Here is a 26,013-nt window from a genome sequence, read left to right on the forward strand (position 1 = left end):
CGATTGCTAAAGTTCGCCATTTCGAATGGGTGTGCCGTATTTTGGGCATCGAGCCCCGCGTCGATCGTTTGATGACCTTCTACACCTGGAGGTGCATCCAGGGTTGGTATACCCTTGTTACTCGGATCAAGGGGTTGAAGATCTGCGCTACCGAGCGTAGTCTTCGTTCTTGGAAGCGGGAGTTTTTCTATATCTCCGCTCGCGTCATCCCCATCGCGATGACGTTCAAGAATGGGAGGGCACTCCCTAACCTTCACGCCTCCAATTACCAGGAGACGGAATGGTTCGCCAAGATCTCCCAGATCCAGACTCCGGTCTATCGCTTCGCGGAGTCTGGGATGGTGATGCTTGGGATGAGCCGCGTGTGGAAGGATGCCGGGTCTGGGACGCCGCAAATACCCATCGTCCTTGAATACGGTTTGAGCTCTATTCCTTACGGTATGCTCCGTCTTTTGTGTTGGTTTAGGGTTTTTCTTCTAACATTGTTATCTTTTTTTTATTTCAGAGGGGAACGACTTACAGTCGCTCTTGCATCCGCGGGAGACTGGTGGTCCCGCACGGTTGGGTACTCGTGATCTCGATGAGAACGAGTTGCCCATTTTGGAGCAAACGACGGATAAATTCGTAGAGGTCTATCCGCCAGGCCACGAGATTTTGAGCGCCACCCGGCCAGGTAAGGAGTTCTTTAATCCTCGTCCTCTTCATGCTCAAACTTCTGCTGGAATTCCTCTGATTTTGTCATCTTCTGATGAGGGATCCGCAGATGGGCCTTTCTTTGTGAGGAAGAAGAAGGCTGCTGGCGTGAAGGGCAAGGAGAAGGTTGCTTCCGTCGTCGACCTGGGGAATCAGTCTGATTCCGAGACTGAAAGTGAGGAGGCGGCGGGGAACCTTGGTGGTGGTGACGAGACCATTGTCTCAGAGGTTGAGACAACTGTCACTTCCGAGCCACCAAGCGTTGTGCAGGTGACTGGCGTGAAGAGGCCAGTCCCATCGGGTCTATCTCCGCCTGTCAGGTCTTTCAGGATCAAGAAAGCCAGTAAGTATATTTTTTGTTCACCTTTTCCGCATTTCCTTCCGCCTTTGTTTTTAATATCTTGTTTTTCTTCATGCAGGAGTGGACTTATCCGCTTTCGAGGGCGGTGCGGGAGGCAGCGGTTCAGGACCCACGACGATAGGTTTGGTCAACCTATCTGAGGCGATGACCCAGGCGGCTGCGCCTGTTTCTGGTGCTGGTTCAGTTGCTCATACTGTTGAAGCAACTGTTCCAGTTATGACGTCATCTCCGCCGGCCGTCAGTGCCATTTTTACTACATCCTTCACCGGACCGGCGGTGACATTTTCCGCGAGCTCATCTGCGGCTGCTACCACGGTTATGAGTTCACCTCAAATGAGTTCATCTCCAACGGTGTCTACCTCAATGGCTTCTGCATTGTCGCATTCGGCGTCAGCGACTACCTCTGTTGGGGTCAGTTCTCCAGGTATGTTTAGAGTTGGAACCTCTAGACTTACCTCTGTTGATGAGGGAGTCCCACCTTTGCCTCCTTCCCATCTCCTTGACCTCTTGGATGGATATCCTTTAGGTTCAGGTGATGGGTTTAGCGGCTATCGGCCTGTTATCGACCCTACAGGTGCGTGGGGTTATTTTGGCCTATTATCCATTCTTATCATTTTTTCCTAAATGTTTTTTGTTTTTGCAGTTTCGGATTCCAATGAGGTGTATGCTCCAAGGTGGAATATCCGCCGGGGAACAACTCTAAGGACGGCTGCGGACTGCGTCGACTGGGCGCGCCATGCCGCTCCAAGCGGTGCTTTGGGGAAAGCAATGGCTAGCTACTAGGAGGGTAGGTTTTCGAATGAGCTTCGAATCCTTCTCGCCCGGATGCAGCCGCGTGTCGAGTTACTTTGTCGTGAAAACGACAAGTTAAAGACTGCGCGTAGCCTGGAGGTGGCTCAGGCGCGATCGCTGCGGGAGGAAAACAAGAGGCTTGCCGCCATCGCTGCGGAGAAGGAGAAGGCCTTCAAAGACCTTGAGGCCGAGATCCAAGCCAGGCATGAGGCCCGTTCCAAGGCTACCCAAGCTGTTAACGAACAGCTTAGGTTGGCTAAGGAAACTGCGCGTAATGCCACCGAAAGGGCCACCAAAGCCGAAGCCGTTGCTGAGCCTCTGCGCGTTGAGAATGAAGAGCTTAAAGCCAAACTGGAGAAGCTTCAGCAGGCTCATGAGGCTTTGGCTTTAGAAGATGCCAAGAAGCTACAGGAGCTTTTGGATCAGAGGGGTATGCTTGATCGCACTGAGCGCAAGCTTAAAGGCGTTGAAGAGGCTGCTGCCAAGGACGTGTTGCTTGCCAACCTTAACAAGAATGAAGCCGAACGCGCCCGCAATCAAGCTCAAGCTACCCTTTAAGAAGCTCTATCTAATAAGGATTGGCTTCTACGAGAAGCGTTGCCGCAGGTATGCGTAGCTCCATAATTTCTTTGCTTTGCGCTTTTCTTTATACTTGGAAAAGTTTTTTATATATATTTTTTATTGTAGATTGTGCATCGGATATTCGCGAACACATCCTATGATGATGCCATGAGCGCAGCCCTCAACGCTTCTCATGAGGATTAGGAGAAGGCTGGTTTCTTGCTTAGTCTAGGATTTGCAGAGAAAGGCATCCCGCCTTCCAATTTTCCTTTACACGATGTTGATACTGAAGCTGCCTATGCCCAAGCTGTGAACCAGTATGCTGCCTTCCCGCATCCGGTTGTGGAGAAGGTGAATGAAGTTGCTGCTGCTGATGACGGGCTAGCTGTTCTCAAAGCTTTCCTCGAACCACCGCAGCCGACTGATGGTGCGGGTTCAAGTGGGTTTGGAGTTATATGTTTATTATTTTTTTATAAACTAATTAAAATAAAAGCTAAAATGTGAAAATCTATAAATTCAGTTTGGTTCGATTTATATTTCACACAAAACCAAAACCGTAAGTTCGATTTGTACAAAAGAATAAAACCAAACCGCCGGTTTTTGTTTCGATTCGGTTTTTTCGGTTTCATTCGCACCCCTGTATTTGTTAGTAAAATGTCAATTTAGTTATGTTCCAAAATCCTAATTAGTGGAATTTGTTGTTTTATTGCGGTTATATAGACGAATGGTTATAGTTAAAGGGGGGAAAGATGAAAATGAAGAAGCTGTTGATGTAACACTGAAAGAATTCTCAGTCCGTACAGTTGCTCAAGAATACGGTGGAGGTGCCTTCTCAATTTCTGGAGATACTATAGTTTTCTCGAATTACAAAGATCAAAGGCTTTACAAACAGTCTACTGATTCAAAAGGTTTGACCTTGACCTAATAACTATTAAATCAAACAGATGTTTATGTGTTTGCCACAATGTTGATGGAATTGAGAAAGGCTTATGAATTATCTATCAGCATTAGAAACTTTGTATTACATAAATCAAAATGTGAAAATGAATAGTTTTGATTTGATCGCAAAAGTCAAACTGTAGATTCTGCACCTGTGCCACTTACTCCTGATTATGGTGGACCTTTGGTGAGCTACGCGGATGGAGTTTATGATACACCACTTAATCGGTTTATCACTGTTATGGAAGGTGTGTTTCTGATGTCGTGCCAATAGTTTATATATGCCCTTTTCAACTATATGTCTCACTAGTTATAATCATGTTTATGCTTGTTAGACCGGCGCGAAAGTAGCATAAACGCAATCACAAGCATCGTATCAGTAGAACTTGGTGGTAATACTATTCAAGGTATGGTTGGTGCATGTGCTTCATTTGTTGTCTGATTTTGTACTTATAATGGTATATAGTCATTTTTGTCATTTGTATGATGACATCCAGAACCAAAAGTATTAGTTGGTGGAAATGATTTTTATGCGTTTCCAAGACTGGATCGTGAGGGAAAAAGGCTTGCATGGATTGAGTGGAGCCATCCTAACATGCCATGGGATAAATCAGAACTCTGGGTCGGCTATATTTCAGATACCGGGTAAACCTGTGCTTAGTGTTTTTTGTGTTATTATTTTAAATTATAACCATCCAGCTAACTAGGATTAGTCTGCATTACATGTGTGTGTATTTACCATTCTGCTGATACAATTTATATGTGCAGAGATGTGTATAAACGTGTATGCGTGGCAGGAGGTGATCCTGCAATAGTAGAATCTCCAACTGAACCAAAATGGTCTGATGAAGGTTAGTGTACTCTTTGACAAAATTTACACCTTTTGTAACTCCAGTTGTGAATAAAGTCCTCAAATATCATGCTATACTATATTTATATAGTTTCATGTCTCATGTATAAAGTTACAAAATCTATAGTCACGTGAGGAGAGGGTTTAAGTGTGCATTAATTAATCATCTTAGCATCTTATTTACTGCAGGGGAGTTGTTCTTCATCACCGACAGAAAAGGTGGATTTTGGAATCTTCACAGATGGGTAATTTCAAAAAAAATATATATATTATTTTTGTTCTGGCTGTGTAGTTTTTATTTTCTCTAATAATCCATTTCTTTAAGGACAGGTTGAATCTGATAATACAGTGGCACCATTATATTCATTAGAGGCTGAATTTGCAAGGCTATTATGGGTGTTCGGAATGAACTCCTATGAGATTCTTAAGGACCAAAATAACTTAATTGCTTGCACTTACAGGTTATTTGTTGCTTTACATAATTTATTTTTTTAACCTTTTCATTTTATTTCATTTGATTAAATATTTAACGACTTGCAGGCAGAAAGGAAGGTCATATCTTGGAGTTCTTGACAAAAATAAGAGCACGTTATCTGTCCTTCAGACTCCTTTCACTGACTTAATGAATATTGTAATCTCAATAGATTTAATTATTATTATTATTATTATTATTATTGTTATTGTTATTGTTATTATTATTATTATTATTATTATTTCATGTAGACTTCAGGTGTAAAATGTCTGTATGTTGAGGGGGCATCTGGAGTTCTTCCAACGTCAATAGCTAAGGTACTATTTCTTACTATGTTTATCAACAGATATAAATGATTATTTAGATTTGACCTGAACTAACTGTGTTTGTGGATAGGTGTCTTTAGATGACGGGGCGTCAAAAGTTGTTAATTTCCAGATTGTTTGGTCTTCTTCACCTACTATTTCAGAATACAAATCTTACTTTAGCTCTCCAGAATTTATCGAGTTCCCAACAGAAGTCCCTGGTGAGGTGGCATATGCATACTATTATCCGCCAACAAATCCAATTTATCAAGCTAGTCAAGATGAAAAATCTCCATTGCTGTTAAAGAGTCATGGTAACTGTTTTTTTTACAGGATCTTACACACAGCACATGCAACATATATATAGAATGCTTTTACTAGTTCTTAAGTTATAGGCAATGATGTATATTTCACATTTTATATTAACAGGAGGACCTACTGCTGAGACACGTGGAATCTTAAATCTTAATGTACAGTTTTGGACTAGTCGTGGTTGGGCTTTTGTGGATGTTAATTATGGTGGAAGTACCGGTATGTTGTTAGTTTTAGCTAGATATATATGTGTATATGTACACACACACATACATATGTATATATTATGTGTGTGTGTGAGCGTGTGAGAGAGAGAGAGAGAGAGAGAGAGAGGTTCATTACAGTAGCTTAAATTATTGCAAGAAGAAACCTAATTGTTTTTTTTATCTATTTTAAAAAACTTTTACTTCAAATGTATGTTATATAAATAAAAAATCATTAAACCATTTTTTCTCATGTTTATAAATTTTTTACTTTAAAACGCTTGCTCACACGTGTAGGAAATATTTTTCACTTTAAAACGTTTACCTACACATGTTGGGCTATGTTCTACGCGTCTTCCGTAAAGGTGGCAATTTCTATTCATCTACATATTAACAGGTTGGTTCTGGTTACGTTTTTTCTCTAATGGGTAAAAGGGTAACTGAAAACAAAACAAATCCTACACCTAGAGGTGGCAATAGGAGTGGATTGGGTTGGATTTGGGTGATGGATCAGGATGGGTATGGGTCAGGATGGATATGGGGTCGGGATGGATTTTTAAAATAGAGGGTTAGGATGGATATGGGTCAAGATGGATAAAACTAACCCATCTTGACCCAAGTGAAGGTTGACATACAAAGGATTTTAAAAACCCCTCAAAAAAATATTCTAAAAAACTATTAAAAAAATAATAACTCAAAATATAAATAAAAAACGTAAAATGTAAAATAACTAAAATGTTTCCCACATCCTCCTCGTTCATTAAAAAAAAAAAAAAACTTTTTGTTCCGGTTCAATTTCGAGTTTTTCGGGTTTTTTTTCGGTTCGTTTTTTTTTTCATTTATGTCGGTTTTGGTATCTGCTCGGTTTCAATGATTTCAGTTTCGATTTCTCGGTTTTTTCTGTTTCAGTGTTGTTTTGTTTTAGTCAGTTTTTTCGGTTTCATTTCGTTTTTTTTTGTTTCGTTTCGATTCATTTGTTTTATTTTGGTCGGCTACGTTTCAGTTTTTTGTTTCGTTTTGGTAAGCTTTTTGATTGCATTTCGCTTTTTTTTTTGTTTCGTTCTGGTCAGTTTTTCGGTTTCATATCGGTTTTTTTGTATCGTTTTGGTCGTTTTTCTATTTTGGTTTAGTTTCGTTTCAGTTTTTTTGTTTCGTTTGCCGGTTCGGTGTTTTTGATTCGTTTTGGTCCGGTTTTTAAATTGCATTTAGTTTTTTTATGTTTCCTTTTGGTCAATTTTTCAGTTTCAATTCGGTTTTTTTGTTTCGTTTCGGTCGTTTTCTATTTCGGTTCAGTTTCGTTTCGGTTTGTTTGTTTCGCTTTGGTCGATTCAGTGTTTTTGTTTTGTTTTGGTCAGGTTTCAGTTGCATTTCGCTTTTTTTTGTTTCGTTTTGGTCATTTTTCTATTTTGGTTCAGTTTCGTTTTGGTTTTTTGGTTTTGTTTCGGTCGTTTCGATGTTTTTGTTTTGTTTTGGTCGGTTCGGTGTTTTTGTTTTGTTTTGTTTTGTTTTTGTCCGCTTTTCAGTTGCATTTCGCTTTTTTTTTTGTTTCGTTTTGGTCCAATTTTCGGTTTCATATCGGTTTTTTTGTTTCGTTTTAGTCGGTTTCTATTTCGATTCAGTTTTGTTTCGGTTTGGTCGATTCGGTGTTTTTGTTTAGTTTTGGTTAGCTTTTCGGTTGCATTTCGCTTTTTTGTTTCGATTTGGTCAGTTTTTCGGTTTCATTTCGTTTTTTTTCTCGTTTTGGTCGTTTTTTATTTCGGTTCAGTTTCGTTTTTGTTTCGTTTTAGTCAGTTCGGGGTTTTTGTTTCGTTTTGATCGTTTTTTGGGTTTCGGATGAGTTTTGTTTCGCACATGATAGTTTGGGTATTTTGAAATAGATAAATTTTGGATAACTTGGATATTATGTTTTGACACATTTTAACCTATAAATTAAACTCACTTGTATATTTCCAACCCATCCTGACCCACTTGTAGAATTTTTATGATCCATCCTAACCCATTTTACTTTTAAAGTTTATCCATCTTGACCCAAAACAACCTATTTGGGTTGGGTTTGCCACCCTTACCTACACCAACAGAATCACTTGATTGAAAAATTAAAATGTTATCGTAATTGTATACCTTTTGTAGTTGTCTCTAACAACTCCTAGAACTATTAATTAACTCATATATGTGCTGCTAAATTTGGATTATATCATGTTTTGAAGGTTATGGTAGAGCATTTCGTGAAAGACTACTGACACGTTGGGGTATAGTCGATGTTAATGATTGTTGCAGCTGTGCTCAGTTCTTGGTATTTTTCCACTAGTATAATCCTTTTAAACTAACTATTTGGTTACATGTATTTACCTTTTTTTCAAGTTTGTTTTTATATTCTGTTTCTTTTTCATACAGGTGGATAGTGGAAAAGCAGATGTTGAAAGACTATGCATCACTGGCAGCTCTGCTGACGGTTACACAACATTGGCTGCACTTGCATTCAAGAAAACTTTCAAGGCTGGAGCTTCTTTATATGGTGTAAGTTTTCACTTTGAACTGTTAAAACCTGCCCATTTTGTCACCACTGCGTTTAAGCTTAAACATATGGTAACCATCTTAAACAGGTTGCTGACTTGAAGTTATTGAAAGAAGAAACACACAAATTCGAGTCCCGTTACATGGATAATCTTGTTGGTAATTTATTGTTCACTTTCAACCATCTGAACTTGTGTACATTAGTTATTAGCTGATTATATATTTATTTATTAACTTTGCATCAGGGGGCGAAAAAGAATTCTATGAAAGATCACCTATTAATTTTGTTGATCAATTTTCGTGCCCTATAATCCTCTTTCAAGGATTAGAAGACAAGGTATTCATTTTATGAATTATTTTGATCATCCTTGTAAAACTTTGCCTTATAAGTTATATAGAATTTCTATCTCTTATATTTTTCTGTATATTTTTAAATGAATTGATGCATATTGATGTTGCAGGTTGTACCTCCTGATCAAGCAAGAAAAATATATCAAGCATTGAAAGCAAAAGGACTGCCTGTTGCTTTAGTGGAGTATGAAGGCGAGCAACATGGTTTTCGTAAGGTTAGAATAATATAAATCGCCTTTTTTTAATTATTTGAAAAGAGATTAGTGACTTTAAATGTGTATTGTGTGCAGGCCGAAAACATTAAGTTCACACTTGAACAACAGATGGTGTTTTTCGCTAGATTAGTGGGACACTTCAAGGTTGCGGACAATATCGTTCCCATCAAGATTGATAACTTCGATTAAGAAGTTTGTATTTTTCTAATACCTATTTGCGGTTGAGTCGTCCAGAGGTGACATTTTCGGCCTGTTTATTTTATTTTCATGGGGTCAAAAAAGCAAGTCAAATGTGTCGAATGTCGCTCGGAATGGGCTGGAACTTACCTAGTATGTAAACGTGTTAAATGGGTTGAATTTCGCTCTTTGAGAATATATAGTTTTTTTTTTCTTTTTTAATAAAATTTGTTATAATAATCACAATTTATTCGACTCTAGTTCTAAGGCTTTTTGCAGAACTATTTTCTGTTTTTGGATTACTGAAATCATCTATGGTTTTGATCACCGTTAATATATTGGTGAGGTTCATGACTTATAATGTAAACTGTTAATTTTTTTAAGATCAAGCAAAAAATCACAAATTTATATGGTGTTAAATTGACTGCCTACAAGTGAATTGACTACTATGAAAACAAACACTGTCCTTTAAAATTGTGAGTTAGGGATAAATTTATTACTTGTCTCGGCCTATAGAGAAAGCACATGTAATTAACTCATCATTATTTTATACTTAAAAAGAGCCATATGGTTGTTTTTATAATTCCATGTACAAAACAAAATGTTCTTAAAAAGTTTATTTAGAATTATGTTCAGTGTTCACTTTGAAAAATTATGGATGCTACAGGCTATACAAAAGCTACAAGAACACCGACACATATACCCTTATATATTTGTCTTTTTGTGTCAATCCAATTTACTTCTAATAATACAACACCAACATCCATCACAGGTCAAACTCTCGACCTTCAAGGAAATAAACACCTTAGGCAATGTGTTATACTCGAATGATGAGAATGAAACATCACTAAACCCATGTTGACCAAATTTTGATATAACTAGGACCAAAATATAGCGACCCTGTGCATACCAATAAAATTTTTTTTCATGTTTTATATTCACGTATACAGTAGGTAGTGTTTTTCATTTGTTTTGCAAAACCTTTATTCATATGCTCCTCACCACTAATCATTAAAACACACTAAACACATTTAACACTAGCACGCTAATACATCAACTAGCTAATAGTTAGCGACATGGTCAAGCGTGTTCCTGGTTAAACGTTTCAAGCTCGGTATTCAACGAGACAAGAATAAGTTTTAAAAGGTATATTCTAGAATGTCCCCAAGTGTTTATAAAAAAAAGTAAAATAAACAAATAAATTGGTCGACATGTAGATACGGTTACACTAAAATACAAATATCGCTATCACGACTAAGTATCAGTCTAGACGAACCTCCGTGTATTCAAAATCAAATATTAAATTCGTAACATAGCGAAATTTTACGAGTTTAAAAGCGGATAAGAATTATATTGAAATTTAATATTAAAACGTGACAATATAATATATTAAGTTCAATAAAAACGAGAGGCCAATAAACTTTTGGACTCATCTTGTGACGGTGAGAGTTTATTTTAACATTTACAGAATTTGGTCAACATGTGACATCTTAAACTCCGACACTCAACCGAAAGTCCAAACGTTGAACCCAAATAATAATAATAATAACATCGCCTGTGTCTGCAAATCTTTGCAAGGAGGAAAGAAACAGTTCGATCATACTTCAACAACAAGAAAGCTGCTTCAATCTTGATTTTTGGTTGCAGCAAAAGAAAGTCAAACTATCCCACTTTGACAATTTGTTGTAAGTTTCAGTTTGGGTTCTTTGTATTTGTTCTAAATTTTCAGTTTTCTTGATTGTTTTTCATCTGGGTAGTGGTAAAGTTTTTGACTTTATTAACTTTGGTTGGTATTTTTAGGGTTTTATTAACCTATTGATTGATATTATTAGTCTGCTCAACATTTCTAGCAGTTTCTTTGATTTTGCATCAATTCTGAACTGAAATTTTTGAATTCTTGGTTTAGGGTTTGAATATTGTGTTTAGGTAATTATATTATTTCATGCTATGTATATGTTTGTGCATTAATTCTTATTTGGGATTCTTTAATTCATGGATCAACACAAGAAAGTCAAAGTCTTCCAGTTGAATAATCTTTCTTTATAAATTTCAGTATGGATTTCTTGAAAATCATTTAAAGATTTCATTTTTTGGGCTATGATCATCATATTTCTGGCATATTCTTCAGATTTTGACATATTTTGCATCTGGATTTTTGTATGGTTGGCTGGTTGCTGCTTTTAGGGGTTTAGGGGTGTTTGGATGGAGTTTTGAAACACACATGTGAATTTATAATCACCTTTTGATGGTGTTGGAACTAACTTAATAGTATTGATAAGCATGTTTTTATTCACATAATTATAATCCAACTTCGTATTGCGTGCAGATTTCTTGATCCCGACTGTAGTTACAAGTTGAGGCTTCATACTTCTACTTTTAGAACAATCCGAATCGGTTTTATTGAGATTATCTAGTTCAAGACACCATTTTTGGGTGTTTGATTTTGTGATTAGTGGACGAACTAAAATTGGAAGTCAAAGTCAACAAGCATTTGAATTTGACTTTTGACCAAAAGAAAGACCAGATGATAGGTAGAGTAGGAAGTTACCTTTCTCAAAGTGTATATTCTGTTGCAACCCCTTTTCACCCGTTTGGTGGGGCCGTTGACATAATTGTTGTTCGACAACAAGATGGATCTTTTAGGAGCACCCCTTGGTACGTTCGGTTTGGAAAATTTCAAGGTGTTCTTAAAGGGGCCGAGAAAATAGTAAAAATAGAAGTTAATGGAGTACAAGCTGATTTCCATATGTATCTTGATAATTCGGGTGAAGCTTATTTTATCCAAGAAATTGACCCCGAGAAAGATAGTGATGTGAAAGATTTCGATAATTTGTTAGAATCAAGAAAAGACGATTTTGCCCCCGAGAAAAACAATAATTTAGAGGTTCAGTTTCAAGATGATCATGCAGAGGGATCAGAATCTGATAGTGAAAAAAGATTGTATGAATTTCAAGGTGAACAATCATCTCTTGATGGGTCGATTGAGTTGTCGGATTTCAAGTCTAATCGTTATGATAATTTAGAAGATGATTTGGAGTCAAATAGCTCTGAAGTTGTTTTGTTTAGCGTCGACGGTCAAATTTTGTCAGCTCCCATAACTTCAATGGAGGAGTATACCGAAAATGTGCAGTTAAGTACGCCACAGTTTCATTTGGGCCCGATTGAAGGCCCGGAGTTTGAAGGTGATTTGGATTTGAGTAATGAATCTTCATGGGCTAAGTATATAAATGCTGTTAACGGATCGAAAGATAAAGGAAATGAAACTCAAAGTGTAGTGAATTTAGAGAGAGAATTATCTATAAGAAGTATAGTTGAGGATTCACCGAGTGATGTAAAGAAAGAAGATATTTTTAAGAGCTGTTTGGCGTTAAATGATTTGGGAAAGCAAGAAAATGATGGTGGCGATCAGGAAGTGGACGTTGAAGAATTACAAGTAGGAAATGGAAGTGTAGGGGTTGAAAAAGTTGAATCTTTAAAGGTAGATGTTAAAAGTGAAGAAGGGGTTGCAGACGTCGAATCTTTAAAGTTAGTTAAAAGTGACGAAGGGATTGAAACCGTCGAATCTTTAAAGTTAGAGGTTAAAAGTGACGGAGGGGTTGAAAACATCGAATCTTTAAGGTTAGAGGTTAAAAATGACGAAGGGGTTGTCAATGTCGAATCTTTAAAGTTAGAGGTTAAAAATGACGAAGAGGTCAAAAGCGTCGAATCTATCAAGTTGGAGGTTGAAACTGAATCTACAGAGGTGAATGAGGTGAATTTAGTAGACACTGAACATAAAATTTCTGATGTTGAATTTGAACGGGCTGAAAATAGTTCATATGGGCCCGAAAATGAAAATGGTGACGAATCTGTAATCGAGGAGCCTGAGAGGAATTATGATGATGATGAAAATTTTGATGGACCGAGACGGACATGTAAGTGATGATTGGGTTGGGTAACGGGTCATAACGGGTTGTGCCCTTCTGCTAGCCTTGTAACATTTTTTTGTGAAACCTATTTTTAAAAATAACTAGTATACTATAATTTGATCACAAAATATATTATTACACGAATAATCTAGTTTTGAATGAAACAATTTATAAGGTTGTGTATGTCAAAAATATGTTTTTTTTTGTGAGATTTCAACCCGCTTGACCCGTTTTTATAATTTGATCAATCAAAGATAAAACATAATCTGAATCAACCAAATAATAATTCACTATGTTCTAAAACTAACATCAATGTTTTTTAAACTTGATGAATATTTCAGGGATAGAGCTATCTCTTTGTGGCAATTTGCTTCGACCCGGTATGGGTTCAAGTACCGCTTTTGAAACCTTTAACGCCCACCGTATACCCGAGGAAGAATTCAAAATATCCGCATCATCAATTATCAAAAACGACAGCTTAATCGTCAAAATTCAAGATAAATACTTTACATGGGACAAAGTTGCCCATATTGTTCTTGGAAAGGCTGCATACGGGCTAGAAATGCCCGTTGACCCCGCAGATGCAATTCCTGTGGACTGGACCGGGCCCGATTCAACTCCATCGGGCCGAAAATGGTGGCTCTGGCCCATTCCTTTTAGACGGGTCAAAACACTCGACCAAAATAATAGTAATCTTTCGGAAGACGTTTTTCTTGATTCAGAGTCGGTTTTTGATCCCGCAGAAACAAGCCCAACACGATTACCGTCTCCACATAAGCAATTTGTTAGAACCCAAGTTCCAACTACCGAGCAAATATCATCCTTGAATTTAAAAGACGGGCAAAATATGGTCTCGTTTATTTTTTCGACACGTGTCTTAGGAGTTCAAAAGGTTGATGCTCATATTTATTTGTGGAAGTGGAATGCAAGAATCGTGATATCCGATGTCGATGGGACGATCACAAAGTAAATTACTAAATTATATTAAATTCACGCTTTTCATTTATAAGTGGCTTACTTTTTATGATATGTTTTAGGTCCGATGTTCTCGGTCAATTCATGCCTTTAGTTGGAAAGGATTGGACTCAATCCGGGGTAGCTCGACTCTTCTCTGCTATAAAAGTATGTGTTATTAATATTATTATTTTTCGTTTATAATTTAATATATATAATTATATTTTTATTGTGCAGGAAAATGGGTATCAATTATTGTTTTTAAGTGCGCGTGCAATAGTTCAAGCGTATCTCACCAGAAGTTTCCTTATTAATCTCAAACAGGTACTCAATGCAGTATTTCATAAAGGGTATTCTAGACATTTGGACAACGGTTATTTAAACGTGTCGATAAATTATCAATTGCTTGATTTTTGTAGGATGGGAAAGCTTTACCGAATGGTCCAGTTGTTATTTCACCCGACGGCTTATTTCCTTCCTTGTACCGTGAAGGTGAGTATTAAAATATTGTGACACGATTAAATTTGTAAAGTTTATTTCATGAAGTAAACATTTTGTATTATTTTATTGTGCCAGTTATTAGAAGAGCGCCTCATGAGTTTAAAATCGCGTGTTTGGAAGTAAGTATACACAAATCAAACAATATGCTCTTTTCATTTGATTATTCATGTTAATGTAAAAATGTTTAAAACTTTATTCAGGATATCAAAGCTCTTTTTCCATCCGATTACAACCCGTTTTACGCGGGGTTCGGTAACCGAGATACCGACGAGCTTACTTACCTGAAAATGGGGATTCCAAAGGGTAAAATCTTCATAATTAATCCTAAGGTACTTCTTTTCCTAGTTGACTATTTTGGTTTGACCTATCGGAAAACTAGAACATGTATAGGGGTAGTTTGGTCAAATTTTTTACTTTTTTTTAATTCGGTTTTGATTTTAAATTTCAGGGTGAGGTGGCGATTAGTCATCGGGTTGACATGAAGGGGAAGTCATACACATCTTTACACACATTAGTCAATGATATGTTCCCCCCAACATCAATGGTCGAGCAGGTTCGATTCATTTTTTTCTCACGGGTCAAATCATAGTAAAATAGTAAACGGGCCAAAAGCTGGCCGAACTTATTTTTAACGCTCTCAACCTTTCAAATTTCTTTACCCAAAAAAGTAAAGAAATTTTGTAATTTTTTTCAACAAAAAATAATTTTGAAGATAATTTTTTTAACACGCCCGATATTTTGCAGGAAGATTATAACTCATGGAATTATTGGAGAGTACCGTTGCCAGATATTGACTTGTAGTTCATAGTTTGTAAGCATTAATTCGTATGTTAAAACCAGACGGTTGGTTTTTGTTTGTAAATTTAAACATATACACTAGAGTCGGGTCGGTCAATTATGAAGACTGTCTCTTCAAAATCCATATAATAGAATGAATTCATAATCCATTTTTATAAATATGTGATTAATTCAAAGACGAGCACATTTATAAGACCTGAATCGTGTCACCTTGTGTAAAGTTTATTTCATGACGCAAACATCACATATTTCTTTGTGACAGTTATTTGAAGCTCGCGTGTTTGGAAGTAAGTATACACAAATAAATCAGTATGTTCTTTTCCGTTGATTATTCGTAATGTGAAATGTTTAAACATATTCTAAACGATATCAAAGCTCTTTTTCCATCCAATTACAACCCATTTTACACGGGTTCGTAACATCGTGCTAAGCGTGTCTTCATTATTAAATCCGATTGTAATCAGATGGAAAAAGAGTTTGATATCGCGTAAACAATGTTTAGTAAACGAACCCGGATCTTGCCATCAATTAACATAATCTGTACCATTATACATCTGACTTTGGGTATAGAAGATACAATGGTTAACGAGTTCTTCCTTTAAATGGCGTGGATTAAAAGTCGTATATATAATGACTACAAGGTTGAGATTTCTTTAAGTCTCTATAAAATTCTATATGGTGTTTCAAATATATATTTGAATTTCAAATCCACAACCAATTTGAATTTTGATTTGATTCGAGTTCAAATTCGAATTTGAATTTGAATTTGAATTAATTCAGCCAATAAAATGTTTTATTCTAATTCTAATTTCAAGACTACTATTGTTTAATGGGTTAAGTATTAATGTATAAAATTTTTGATAATAGACCGAAATATTTTAACTTTGATTTTTGGTCTGTTGATTAAGTCATGATTAAATTCGTGTTCAAACCTATTATTGATGGCATGGTTAAACCTATTTATATATATTTTTTAAAAAATAAAATATATGACATTGCCCTAGTTATCTTACCTAGAGGTGCATAAATCGAGTTTTTTAAATACTCGGATTCGGGTATGGAACCGGGTACGGGTATGATCGGGTCGGGTTCGGGTCGGGTATTGTCTCTAAAAACCATACCCTATGCATCGGGTTCAGGTTGGGTATAGAACCGGGTATTTGAATACCCTATTATCGGGTATTGAAAAACCCTATTTACGGGTTTTCTCGGGTTTTTTATTGGGTATTTTTTGGGTATAGATTGGATTTTTTAAAAGTTTGCACTTTTTAGGGGTATTTTTTGGGGTATTTTTAATGTATTATTCGGGTATACATCGGGTATTTGAAATACTCGATTTCGGGTATTGGAAAAACCCGGTTCCGGGTATGGAACCGGTTCGGGGTTTCGGGTATTACCGGGTACAAATCAGGTCCGGTTCGGGTTCGGGTTTTAGTGCCAAAATGCATACCCTATCCGTACCCTACGGGTAGGTTCGGGTACGGGTTCAAGTATAAAAAAAACCCGGGTATTAAAAAAACCGGTCCCGAGTTTTTATTTCGGGTCTGGTTCTGAGTTCGGGTTTTTTGTGCACCTCTAATCTTACCCATGTACGTGAATTTTCAATTATAATATGTTAAGAATTATGTATTAATTAAGACTTTTATGACATTTTGTCAACTTTTTAAACCGGTCGTAGCATGTAACCTTTTTTTCTAAAAAGGTCCGTGTTTGTGTTTGGGAAAATGACACGATTAGTTATCGTATCATGTCGTGTTTGACCTGTTATGAAAACCTTGCTAGTGAGAATAACTTAAGATGATGAGCTTTTAATGCTCCTAAGAAACTACTCAAACAGCAAGACTAGCGGTGTTTTGTTTTGTATGAAAAGTTCGACAAGATTACTTCCGGGGCGTATGTAAAATTCGACAATGAAAGTAGTCTCGAGCGGTAAATAAGTAACTTGAAGTAAATAAAAGCCACCGAAATGCGAGGCAAACGAGCCGTACGAACGAACGAACAAAACGTTCAAACAAAATTCAGTTATATTTCCGATTGCTATTAACCGTTTCCGCCACCGCATTCCACCGTTTAATTGCACCAAATTAATTCTTCAATTATTTTCACCGTTACATTGGTGATAGATGTCATGGATACGATCGGCGATGAACAAAGCCGCCGAAGTACCCGGTGGCGCCATATTCAGAGCGGCGGTACGTACTTACACCGACAGCGTTGTCCAGCACGCCGGATATTCAATTACCGGTGTATCCAATCCTTTTCACGATCGCATTGTAATCACTCGCCTAACATTTAATTATTATTTTAATATCATGTTGTTTGTTACGTAGATAGGTTAATTTTACAGTAGAAACATACAAATTAGGGCTAGTTTTGCCGTTGTTGTTAACATATCACTCCAAATCGCCACCATTAAAGCACAGGGCTGCAAGCCGAGCCCGAGCTAGACTTGCCTCGAGCTCAGCTCATTTAACTTACATAGAGCTCGAGATTGAGCTCGGCTTGTTTCGATCTCTATTTTTGAAGCTCAACCTCGGCTCATGAGTAGCTTCTTAAGCTCGAGCTCGGCTTGTTTTCTATTTATTAATTAATTTTTGGATTTTTATGATTATTTTTATATATTTTTTTCTATTGTAATTTTATATATATAATAAAAATTATAAAAATGATAGGCTCGCTTAGGCTCTCGAGCCGGCTCGAGTTCGACAAGTGAAGCTCGGGCTCCTTTATAAACGAGCTTGCTTTTAGGCCCGCTTAGGCTCTCGAGCCGGCTCGAGTTCGACAAGTGAAGCCCGGGCTCCTTTATAAACGAGCTTGCTTTTAGGCTCGAGCTCAGGCTCAGGCTCGTTTAGGCTCGCCTCAATCGAGCTTTTTCACGAGCCGATCTCAAGTAGCTCACGATTGGTTCAACTCGTTTGCATCCTAATTATCAGGCATTTAGTGTGTGGTTAAATGTCAATGAGGATATCTGTACAGGAAGTGAAATATCAATTAGGAAATTAAACTTTTAAGTTTTACATATTAGCACATCCTCGTTACCTACTTATGATCACCTTTGCTCATTTTGTCACATTATTATTTAGTTTTGTTAGTTGCATCATTAATAGTGTAATAAACTAAAAGAAATATAACATTGTCGTTATGAAAAAGCAGGCTCCTCAAAACATACAAAGTTTTAGTGATGTAGCTAAGAGGCTTGAAGAAGCTTCTGTTTCTTGTAAAGGGGAAGACAGAGCTGAGCTGCTAAAAAGTTGGTTATTTGCTCTTAGAGAAGTTGAAAAAATAAATGGAAGTCAGGCAGAGAGTTTTGGGAAAAGTCTTGAGGATCCTCATACATTAAGTGATAAGAATGTTACTACTGGAAAAGCAGCTATGGTAAGTGAGAAAAGAGGACATGAATTTTCTTGTTATTATTGCATTTAATTGTGTATTTGTGTGATGTAATATGTAAACAAGGTTAGTTTTACTTTGTTTAAAACAACTCTATCTTGATATGCAAATGAAAACCATTACCTCAAAAGTGAGATCAGAAATGAAATGAGGTTCTAATATGCTTAAATGTGGATACAAATATTGTTTCTTATTTCCGTTGTTTTGTTTGATGACATCACTCTTATATTTGATTGCTATATATATTTTGTTTATATTTTTTATGGAAATATCCACCATTTATGTGTTCTTTCTTCTTTCAACAGATTCTATATTATGACCCTGATCTTGGTAGTGTACCAATGAATTTCCGTGATGTTTTTCTTCAGTGTCAAGCTCTCGAAGGCATGGCAATGTCTATGGTAAGTATTAATCAAAGCAATTTATTCTCTAGCATGAATACTAGTCTGTAGCATACAACCACCAATGGTTGGTATAAACTTGTAGTTTATTGATAATAGTTTATTTTAAATATCATATCAGTTGTTTTGTATTTGCTGATTCATGGAGCTTAACCGCAGGTTCACTCTTTTGTATGACTCAGATTCTTGGTGCACCAAATGAGGAGGAAAGTTTGTTGCTGCTTGAACTATTTGGGTATCTATTCTCACTATCCACATTGAAATTTTTCCAAAGCTAGGGTTACAACTATTCAACTATCAAGTAAATTTACTTTCATGCCCTTTCTCTGGATGTAGGATTTGTCTAATAGGAGGGAGGGACGTCCATGAGGTGGTAGTGAAAAGTATAAAAGATCTGGCAAAAGTATTTACAGATTATGATAGTGAAATGCTGGTAATATTATCTCTTAGATACTTTTGACTTTTGAGAAGGGCTAATTGCATTAGAGTTGACATATTTTGGTCTGATCTCTTTTTTTGTGTAACCAAACTTATTGTAGGACAGAAAAACCATCCAAGTTTTTGAAAATTATTTAAATTATATGGTACCTAAGATAACCAGTTTTAAAAGCCACTTAAGCCCCATGTCATAAATAAGTAGTGGTCAATAGATACATACCAACACATCAGCTGACACATCATCAGTTTGACAGGTTACTGGGTCAGATTACCTTACATTAAAATTTGGTTACATAATCAGTTCTTTAGAAACTTTGATGGTTTTGCTGGCCTAAAAAAGTTGGTTTCCCAAAACGACAGAAGTCTTGATCAAATTCGGTCACCTCCATATGCTGGTAGTTCCTTTTGAATTTAATGAATCTACAGGGTTGAATTTAAACGGCTCACAACTTCTCAGGTAAGGAGGGAAGAACTGCTTCAATTTGCTCAAACTGCAATTACTGGGCTGAAAGTGATGGCTGATGTGGCAAAGTAAGTCAAAAAAAAAATCTATTATAGTTCATTAGTTTGCACGTGTTATGCGTATGACTTTTACATGATTACTTTCCATAAAGTTGCATAATTCTGTCGTTTATTTTAGTGATCTGTGCTCTTTCTTCTTAAAAAAATTAAATACCTGCTGATGTACTTCTTATTAAGTTATTATTTATAACCACTATTTTTGTGTAAGGGCTAACTTTTATTATGTCTATTGCTTGTTTGTTCTGCTCTCAGAGTAGATTCTGAAATTTCACAAATACAGCAAAGCTTGGATACAATGAAATGCCATAAATCTGATGGTGAGAGCAGTGAGAATTCTTTTGAAGAAATAAACAGTACATCATCAATGGTAAAAATCTCAAGTTAGTGTTAATCTTCTAAATCATGTCTTAATTTCAACTTTTAATTGGGTCTAACATATGACAAAAAAAAAACTTGCAATTAATTTAGCCATATTTGGTAAATGTTCAACTGAAGTTTTCGGATTCTCAAAGTGCTCTAACATTGTAGACAGCAGCTTAAATTTAAAAAAAAACACACTTATCTTGACGCAGGATACAAAAGAATCTGTAGCCCATATTCAGCTGTGCTGCAGATTGAAGTCACTTTTATTAAAGAAAAGTTTGTTAAAAAAGGGGGATACACCACAGACTCACTTTCAGAAAGTATGGGCCATCTTAGTCTTGACTCTTGATCTATAATTTTTATGGCAGTTTATCCTTCTTTTTAGGTTATTGAAGGATTATATTTTGTCTGATTATCTAATTATTATGTAGGTTGATAAATTAAAAGTTTTGTTAGAGTCTCTTCATAACTCAGCCTACAAAACTGAAAAGCGTATGTTAGAGCATAGGTAACTGTTTATCACTTCTTTTTGCCTTTGTATTTATGTAACTGTATGGGTTTCAAGGAAAACTAATTAGATTATGTGCATTTAATTTGCTTTAATTGTCTTGCTTTATTTTTGGCTGCTCAAGCGGGAATTTTTGGTTGGGATGCTATTTATTTATAAGTTATAAAGCTTCTGCAAGAACCAAACATGCTTATAAGGGTAAATTAGGGGTGTTCACTTTGAAATGTTAAGGACTTGAAATAAAAAAAATAGATGATAGGATCTACCATTCTGTAAATGTTTCCTTGTTTGATCATTTATGATGGATTTGATTTCTTTGTGCAGTGAACTCCTGTACCTTTTTTAAATTAATATCATCTGAATGTTTTGGTAGGGAACAAAAGAAAGAAATTCTCACTTTTTGTGTAGCAAGAACCAGTGAAGTCAGCCAAATTGAGAAGGTGTGTTGGTATTTTGGAAATATCTTAATATTTGCATTTATTGATTCATCATCTTATAATGAAGTTTAGCAAATGTGCTTGTTTGTTGCATCAGTTCTTTGCACGATTGAAAATTATTGGTGTTCCAGCTATAACAATAATAATAAAAATCAGGGGCAAAGTACATTGGTAACCCCCCCCCCCCCCCCCTTCTCCCTCTCTGTCGATCAGTAGTGTAAATTTACGTGTTTTGCGTCTGAAATTTTTTATGCGTAGTGTAAATATACCTTTTTTCGTCTGAAATTTTGAGCGCCTCCCCCTACGTTTTTGTTCAAGCTTCGCCACTGATAATAGTAGTAATAATAATAAAAAAAATAATAATAATAAATACACTCTTTTTATTGAGCCAGTGATGGAAGAAAACCTCTTGCCAGCCTGGTTTTTTTAACATATTTTGATAATATCATAAAAACGTTATCGCTTGTGTTACATTACTACTTTACTAGTGATGATATTTTCAGGATTTGGAAGCTGAAATTAGTGCGATTGAAAAGCAAAGGGACAAACTTGAAGCTGAGCTAAGAGAGGTAGCCTTCTTTCTTTGCAATGATGTTTGTCAAATGAAATACAAACATGAAGAAAAAACTAGGGCACATTATGACACTAATCCTGTTAGCAAAGAGTGAATGTTAAAATATTCTACACTTTTTGCAGTTTAAGTTTGTGAAACTTTATTTTGAACATAACATTGTTATGCTCCTTTAATTTGTATCAGTAATTATAATCAATACTAATAAGCACCATTATAACAATATTGTCTGATTAGACTGTGTGTTTAGGTCAACAGCACATTGGTTGATGCAATAACTCGTCTTCAAGATGCCAGAGAACAACGTTTACAGTTTGATGAAGATAATAATGACTTTTTTCTAAACCTAAAGGAAAAGGTGCGATTTTCTTAGCATATATTCTTCAATTTAGATCACATTTAGGACACGGGTTGTGTTTATCTCAGACGTGTCAAACAGAAGAAACTTAGCTAACACATTAATACAAACATTCTCCTGAATTGTTTTATTCACCGATTATATAATTATCGTAATAATCTTAGTTTTTTTAATCACCAACACATTAAATAATAAATGCTACTAGTTTTGTGGGTGCAACCTGGCCTGCCCCGTTTAACCCATCTATCTTGTCACTTCTAATAATTTATCCACATAAAATCTCTCTTTTGTGATATACCCTTATATTATGTAAATGATATTGCATAGGAAGATGAACTCTCAAAGGCAATTGTTTCATTTAGAGCAGAAGCAGGTGCTTGTAATGCATTTATTAATTTTCTGGAATCTACATGGGATTTCCAGTCTTCATTTGTGAATCAAAGGGACAGGCAGGTCAAGTATGTACGTTTCTTTTATTAATATTCTATATATGCTACTAGCTCATCGTGTATCATATGACAACTCTATAATTGTGATTTTTTTCTTGCATGTTTAAGTGATCAATTGCAGAATCATGAAGCATACATTGTAAATGTGGTTGCTAGTTTCTTAACTACATACAAGGTACTTTAAATCTTATCATAATAACTATGTATTTTGTTTTTAACTTTTTATTTTTTTTAATTCCACCTGGTTTGGTAATAATGAATCTTTTAGGATCAACTGGAGCCTGCTATTGCCAATTTGAGGAAGCTGCTACAGAGCTTGAAAGGGTACATTTGTACACTAAATAGTATAAAACACGCAAAATCATTTGTAACATTAATTAAATTGTTCTAGGATTTGGTCTATTATAGGTATCAGTATGTAATCGATCCAGATGAAGAATTTTTGCAAGATACCAAGCAAAGGGTAAATATTGAGCAGGAATATCTTGATGCAGAAGCCAAGGTGTGGTTCCACCTCTGCATTTAAATGTTATTAGTGGTTCATTATTTGCATTATACCTTACATTATCAGTTAAAATTGTGCAGGTTGTGAACATCTTTAATACAGTGGAAAGCATTAAAGAACACTTTTATAGTGCAGTTGATGATGCTTCTAGGTAAAGTTGCTATTGAAAATCAATCAAATTAGTAATCTTAACAGATGACACATTATTTGTTACAGACACACTAAACTTCATTTTTTTTAAAGTCTATTTAGGTAGTGTTTATCTCCAAATAGGAAAATTGTCAACGGGTTGAAAGTTGCCAAAAAAAGTCAACCCGTTCCCTTTTATGCTATTTTCTTATTTCACTTCTTTTATCATTTCTAAATTTTGTATGTTAAAACTCTGTGCAGGAAAGATATTGAAGAGATTAACAAGCTATTCAACACAATTGAAAAACTTGAACGCGACTTCAAAATCAACAAAAGGCCAACTTTGAGGATTGAAATTCCAACTGATGAAGATCTATTGTTATTATCTCCATCAACAGGAAGTCCTCAAGGTGTTAAGATTTCATCTCCCGTACGCGTTATGCCAGATTTTAAATCCATATTTTCTCAAAACTTAATCAAATCTCCTAGAAAAAAACCATATATACCCTTAGGCGTGTCCTGTGAAAACTCTCCTGCTTCAACCATGGAAACTGATATTAAACCAACAGAAAACAAACAACAAAAAGTCAAAGTGCAGGAGCCTGAAAAACCGTCACAAGTTGATATAAACGTATCAAATTCGACTTTAAAAGTTGAGAATACAACTTCAAGGAGTGAGCAGTTACAGGTGCCAGAGAGCCAAGAAAGCAAAATGCGTGAACATGCTACATTAGACCTTGATAAAGAATTGATGACATCAGCTTTGAAAGAAGAAACTGTTTTGAATACTGAGACTACACAAAGCGGGCCCGGAGAAACACCTGAAGCCTCTACGGGTAATGGCAAAAAGTTAGGCCTGTAAATGAACCGAACAAACACAAACTGGGTGTGTTCAACTTCGTTCATGTAACTTTAACCGAACACGGACAGTTAATCGAACGAATTTTTTTGTTCATGTTCATTCGTTAAGTAAATGAACATGTTTGTGTTCGTTCATTGAAAATCTAATTAAACGGTCAGTTCACGGATGTAAATGAACATAATTGACCAAACATAAATGAACACGAACGAACAAGTATATATCAAGTATCCAATAATGTTAGTGTTTAGTAGTTTACAAAGACATATAAATTAGTGGTTCAAATGTACATGATTCATTCAAAATTTTGTCATATTTATATATTTGAAATTTCTGTTAATTTTTAAACAGACATAAACGGACAAACATATATAGACGAACATATATGAACACACATAAAGAAAAGTTCACGAACATAAATGAATGAACGGAACATGTGTTCATGTTCATTTTTATAATTAAATGAATAACAATTTTTGGTTCATGTTCATTCGTTTATCAAATAAACGAACACAAATGAACTTCCAGCCGAAAAGTTCACTGAATGTTCGGTTTGTTTACAAGCCTACAAAAAGTTACTACTCTAGGAGGCTACAAAATGGGCGGGTCAGGTAACGGGCCAAAACAATTTCGGGTCAAAATTGGTAATTTCTGGTACAGGTTGACCCGAAACACTTTTTGTTAGAATTATCTTTTGTTTCTTATAGATAACTGGTACAATATGTTTATGTTTAACTAAATTATACTATTTTATAGTATAATATTTTTTAGGACAAACGTTTATGAGAGTTATATGCCATAAAATTATAAAAATACTGTTTTGACGACCTTTGACCCGTTTGACTTTTAACTAACTATGTTCAGTTTGACCTGTTAAAAGATAATGCATAACTCGGGTGAATCATTCGTACGTAACGGTTGAAATTTTCACCTCTTTTAGACTCAAATTCCGAAATACCAGAATTGCCCTTGGGTGCAGAACACTTAAGTGAGAATGAGAAGTCAGTAGACCCTGATGAGAAACTGTCAAAATCAAACTCAGAAATCAAGGAGAAAGATCAAGTTTTTACAGAAGATATTGCTAGCAGGGAACCTGTTGAAGTTGTGAAAGAACAGGAAGATGACAGTTATCCTCACAAAAATGACGAAACTAGCCCTGGTAAGCTTGTGACAATCTGTTCCCCACTGGTTATGCATTGAAGTGGTGAAATAGATTTAAGAACTATGCCTTTTAAAAAACAATTCACTTATTTGCTAATGATTTGAAACTGTCATCTCTAGTTATTCATCAGGCCCTTAGTTTTGAATATTTTGTATTCTAATTTTGTTTTGCAATATGACTCTCAGGTGAGGGTGATGGCTTTGACAGTAAATAAGGATCACAAAGCTTGTGATTTCATAAGATGGTATACCTTGCAAATAATAATAATAATAATATATAAATTTGTTATAGAAGAAAAGCCCAGGTCCAGTTTGTGTTGGCTGAGCAAAGAGTTCATCAACTTGTCTTAATGTTTATAAAACTTTATATATTATTTAGAAAAAGTCCCCTTTGTATTGTAGTTTCAGAAATTCACATTTTAATCGATTTACGTCAAGCTCGAGAATTTATTATTTATAGTTGTTGCAAGATCAATTTCTGACTTGCATATCCGACTCAAATCACTAATGACTCTCCGAAACTCCTTGATACATTTTGACGCGTAAATCTTCATTCGAATACAAGAAATATTCACACAGCAATATTATGTTCAACCAACAACTCATTAATATGTTGATATCAAACTTTTAATCCTTCTTGGTAGATGTAGACATGTAGTAGTCTATAGCTAGGGTCCATGGCCTCAGGACTAACCCATTGTACGTGTAAATGAAAATGATTCACCTATCAATACTTAAGTTTATTCACATTTTAAATATATAAATAGTCACATGTGAATGCAGCATGTTCAAATTGAATAGTAGCAAATTGAGGAATGATCTTTGAAAATGTTCGGTTAATTGATGCCACTCGAGTATTGGATGCATATATACACATAAAACGAGCATCCAAAAATTACTCGAGTTGATCCATCTAAGTTTCAACATGTTACATTGTAAACATAATATAAACGGGAGTAAACATTAAAATAATTGTAACTTTGTGTTTATATTAACATAAATTGATAATAAGTGGA

At 35.7% G+C, this 26,013-nt stretch overlaps 3 protein-coding genes and 1 long non-coding RNA gene across 4 annotated transcripts; all 4 read left to right on the plus strand.

Annotated features, from left to right (window-relative positions):
- The first annotated feature begins 3,082 nt into the window (after window positions 1–3,082).
- Window positions 3,083–9,001, plus strand: LOC143551448 (uncharacterized). The gene is made up of 17 exons (XM_077041884.1): window positions 3,083–3,315; window positions 3,490–3,594; window positions 3,682–3,753; window positions 3,844–3,991; window positions 4,115–4,197; window positions 4,386–4,441; window positions 4,527–4,657; window positions 4,737–4,827; window positions 4,920–4,985; window positions 5,065–5,287; window positions 5,403–5,504; window positions 7,696–7,781; window positions 7,883–8,005; window positions 8,092–8,161; window positions 8,248–8,339; window positions 8,464–8,568; window positions 8,644–9,001. The coding sequence occupies exons 1-17, from the start codon at window positions 3,132–3,134 to the stop codon at window positions 8,755–8,757; spliced, it is 1,851 nt and encodes a 616-aa protein (XP_076897999.1). The 5' UTR covers window positions 3,083–3,131; the 3' UTR covers window positions 8,758–9,001.
- A 1,191-nt stretch (window positions 9,002–10,192) lies between these two features.
- Window positions 10,193–15,070, plus strand: LOC143551454 (phosphatidate phosphatase PAH1-like). The gene is made up of 10 exons (XM_077041890.1): window positions 10,193–10,430; window positions 11,072–12,659; window positions 12,995–13,619; window positions 13,691–13,775; window positions 13,845–13,931; window positions 14,027–14,099; window positions 14,184–14,227; window positions 14,309–14,437; window positions 14,557–14,661; window positions 14,853–15,070. Exons 2-10 carry the CDS (start codon window positions 11,270–11,272, stop codon window positions 14,907–14,909), a joined length of 2,595 nt encoding a protein of 864 aa, XP_076898005.1. The 5' UTR covers window positions 10,193–10,430; window positions 11,072–11,269; the 3' UTR covers window positions 14,910–15,070.
- Window positions 15,071–18,525: 3,455 nt separating this feature from the next.
- LOC143551415 (uncharacterized) lies at window positions 18,526–20,019 on the plus strand. Its single transcript, XR_013138488.1, has 3 exons — window positions 18,526–19,130; window positions 19,593–19,666; window positions 19,910–20,019. It is a non-coding gene; the product is annotated as an uncharacterized LOC143551415 (long non-coding RNA).
- Window positions 20,020–20,192: 173 nt separating this feature from the next.
- LOC143551435 (uncharacterized) lies at window positions 20,193–25,479 on the plus strand. Its single transcript, XM_077041875.1, has 13 exons — window positions 20,193–20,340; window positions 20,452–20,528; window positions 20,902–20,968; window positions 21,469–21,534; window positions 21,787–21,894; window positions 22,222–22,352; window positions 22,452–22,518; window positions 22,612–22,667; window positions 22,752–22,845; window positions 22,929–22,999; window positions 23,239–23,813; window positions 24,777–25,003; window positions 25,303–25,479. Exons 2-13 carry the CDS (start codon window positions 20,515–20,517, stop codon window positions 25,477–25,479), a joined length of 1,653 nt encoding a protein of 550 aa, XP_076897990.1. The 5' UTR covers window positions 20,193–20,340; window positions 20,452–20,514.
- The last annotated feature ends 534 nt before the right edge of the window (window positions 25,480–26,013 follow it).

This window comes from Bidens hawaiensis, unplaced genomic scaffold, assembly GCF_021521415.1.
Source record: "Bidens hawaiensis isolate Kalapana, Puna unplaced genomic scaffold, B.hawaiensis_p1.1 tig00016457_1, whole genome shotgun sequence".
NCBI classification, from domain to species: Eukaryota; Viridiplantae; Streptophyta; class Magnoliopsida; order Asterales; family Asteraceae; genus Bidens; species Bidens hawaiensis.

What these genes read in the sequence shown, in the direction of transcription:
- LOC143551435 (XM_077041875.1), top strand. An exon ending in GCAGTTGATGATGCTTCTAG is followed by an intron (nt 23,000 to 23,238) that starts GTAAAGTTGCTA and finishes AACTCTGTGCAG; the next exon opens with GAAAGATATTGAAGAGATTA. An exon ending in AACACCTGAAGCCTCTACGG is followed by an intron (nt 23,814 to 24,776) that starts GTAATGGCAAAA and finishes CACCTCTTTTAG; the next exon opens with ACTCAAATTCCGAAATACCA.
- LOC143551448 (XM_077041884.1), top strand. Translation starts at nt 3,132, where the DNA reads ATGGTTATAGTTAAAGGGGGGAAAGATGAAAATGAAGAAGCTGTTGAT. An exon ending in TTTGGAATCTTCACAGATGG is followed by an intron (nt 4,442 to 4,526) that starts GTAATTTCAAAA and finishes CTTTAAGGACAG; the next exon opens with GTTGAATCTGATAATACAGT. An exon ending in GCAGCTGTGCTCAGTTCTTG is followed by an intron (nt 7,782 to 7,882) that starts GTATTTTTCCAC and finishes TTTTTCATACAG; the next exon opens with GTGGATAGTGGAAAAGCAGA.
- LOC143551454 (XM_077041890.1), top strand. Translation starts at nt 11,270, where the DNA reads ATGATAGGTAGAGTAGGAAGTTACCTTTCTCAAAGTGTATATTCTGTT. An exon ending in TGATGGACCGAGACGGACAT is followed by an intron (nt 12,660 to 12,994) that starts GTAAGTGATGAT and finishes TGAATATTTCAG; the next exon opens with GGATAGAGCTATCTCTTTGT. An exon ending in GACTCTTCTCTGCTATAAAA is followed by an intron (nt 13,776 to 13,844) that starts GTATGTGTTATT and finishes TTTATTGTGCAG; the next exon opens with GAAAATGGGTATCAATTATT.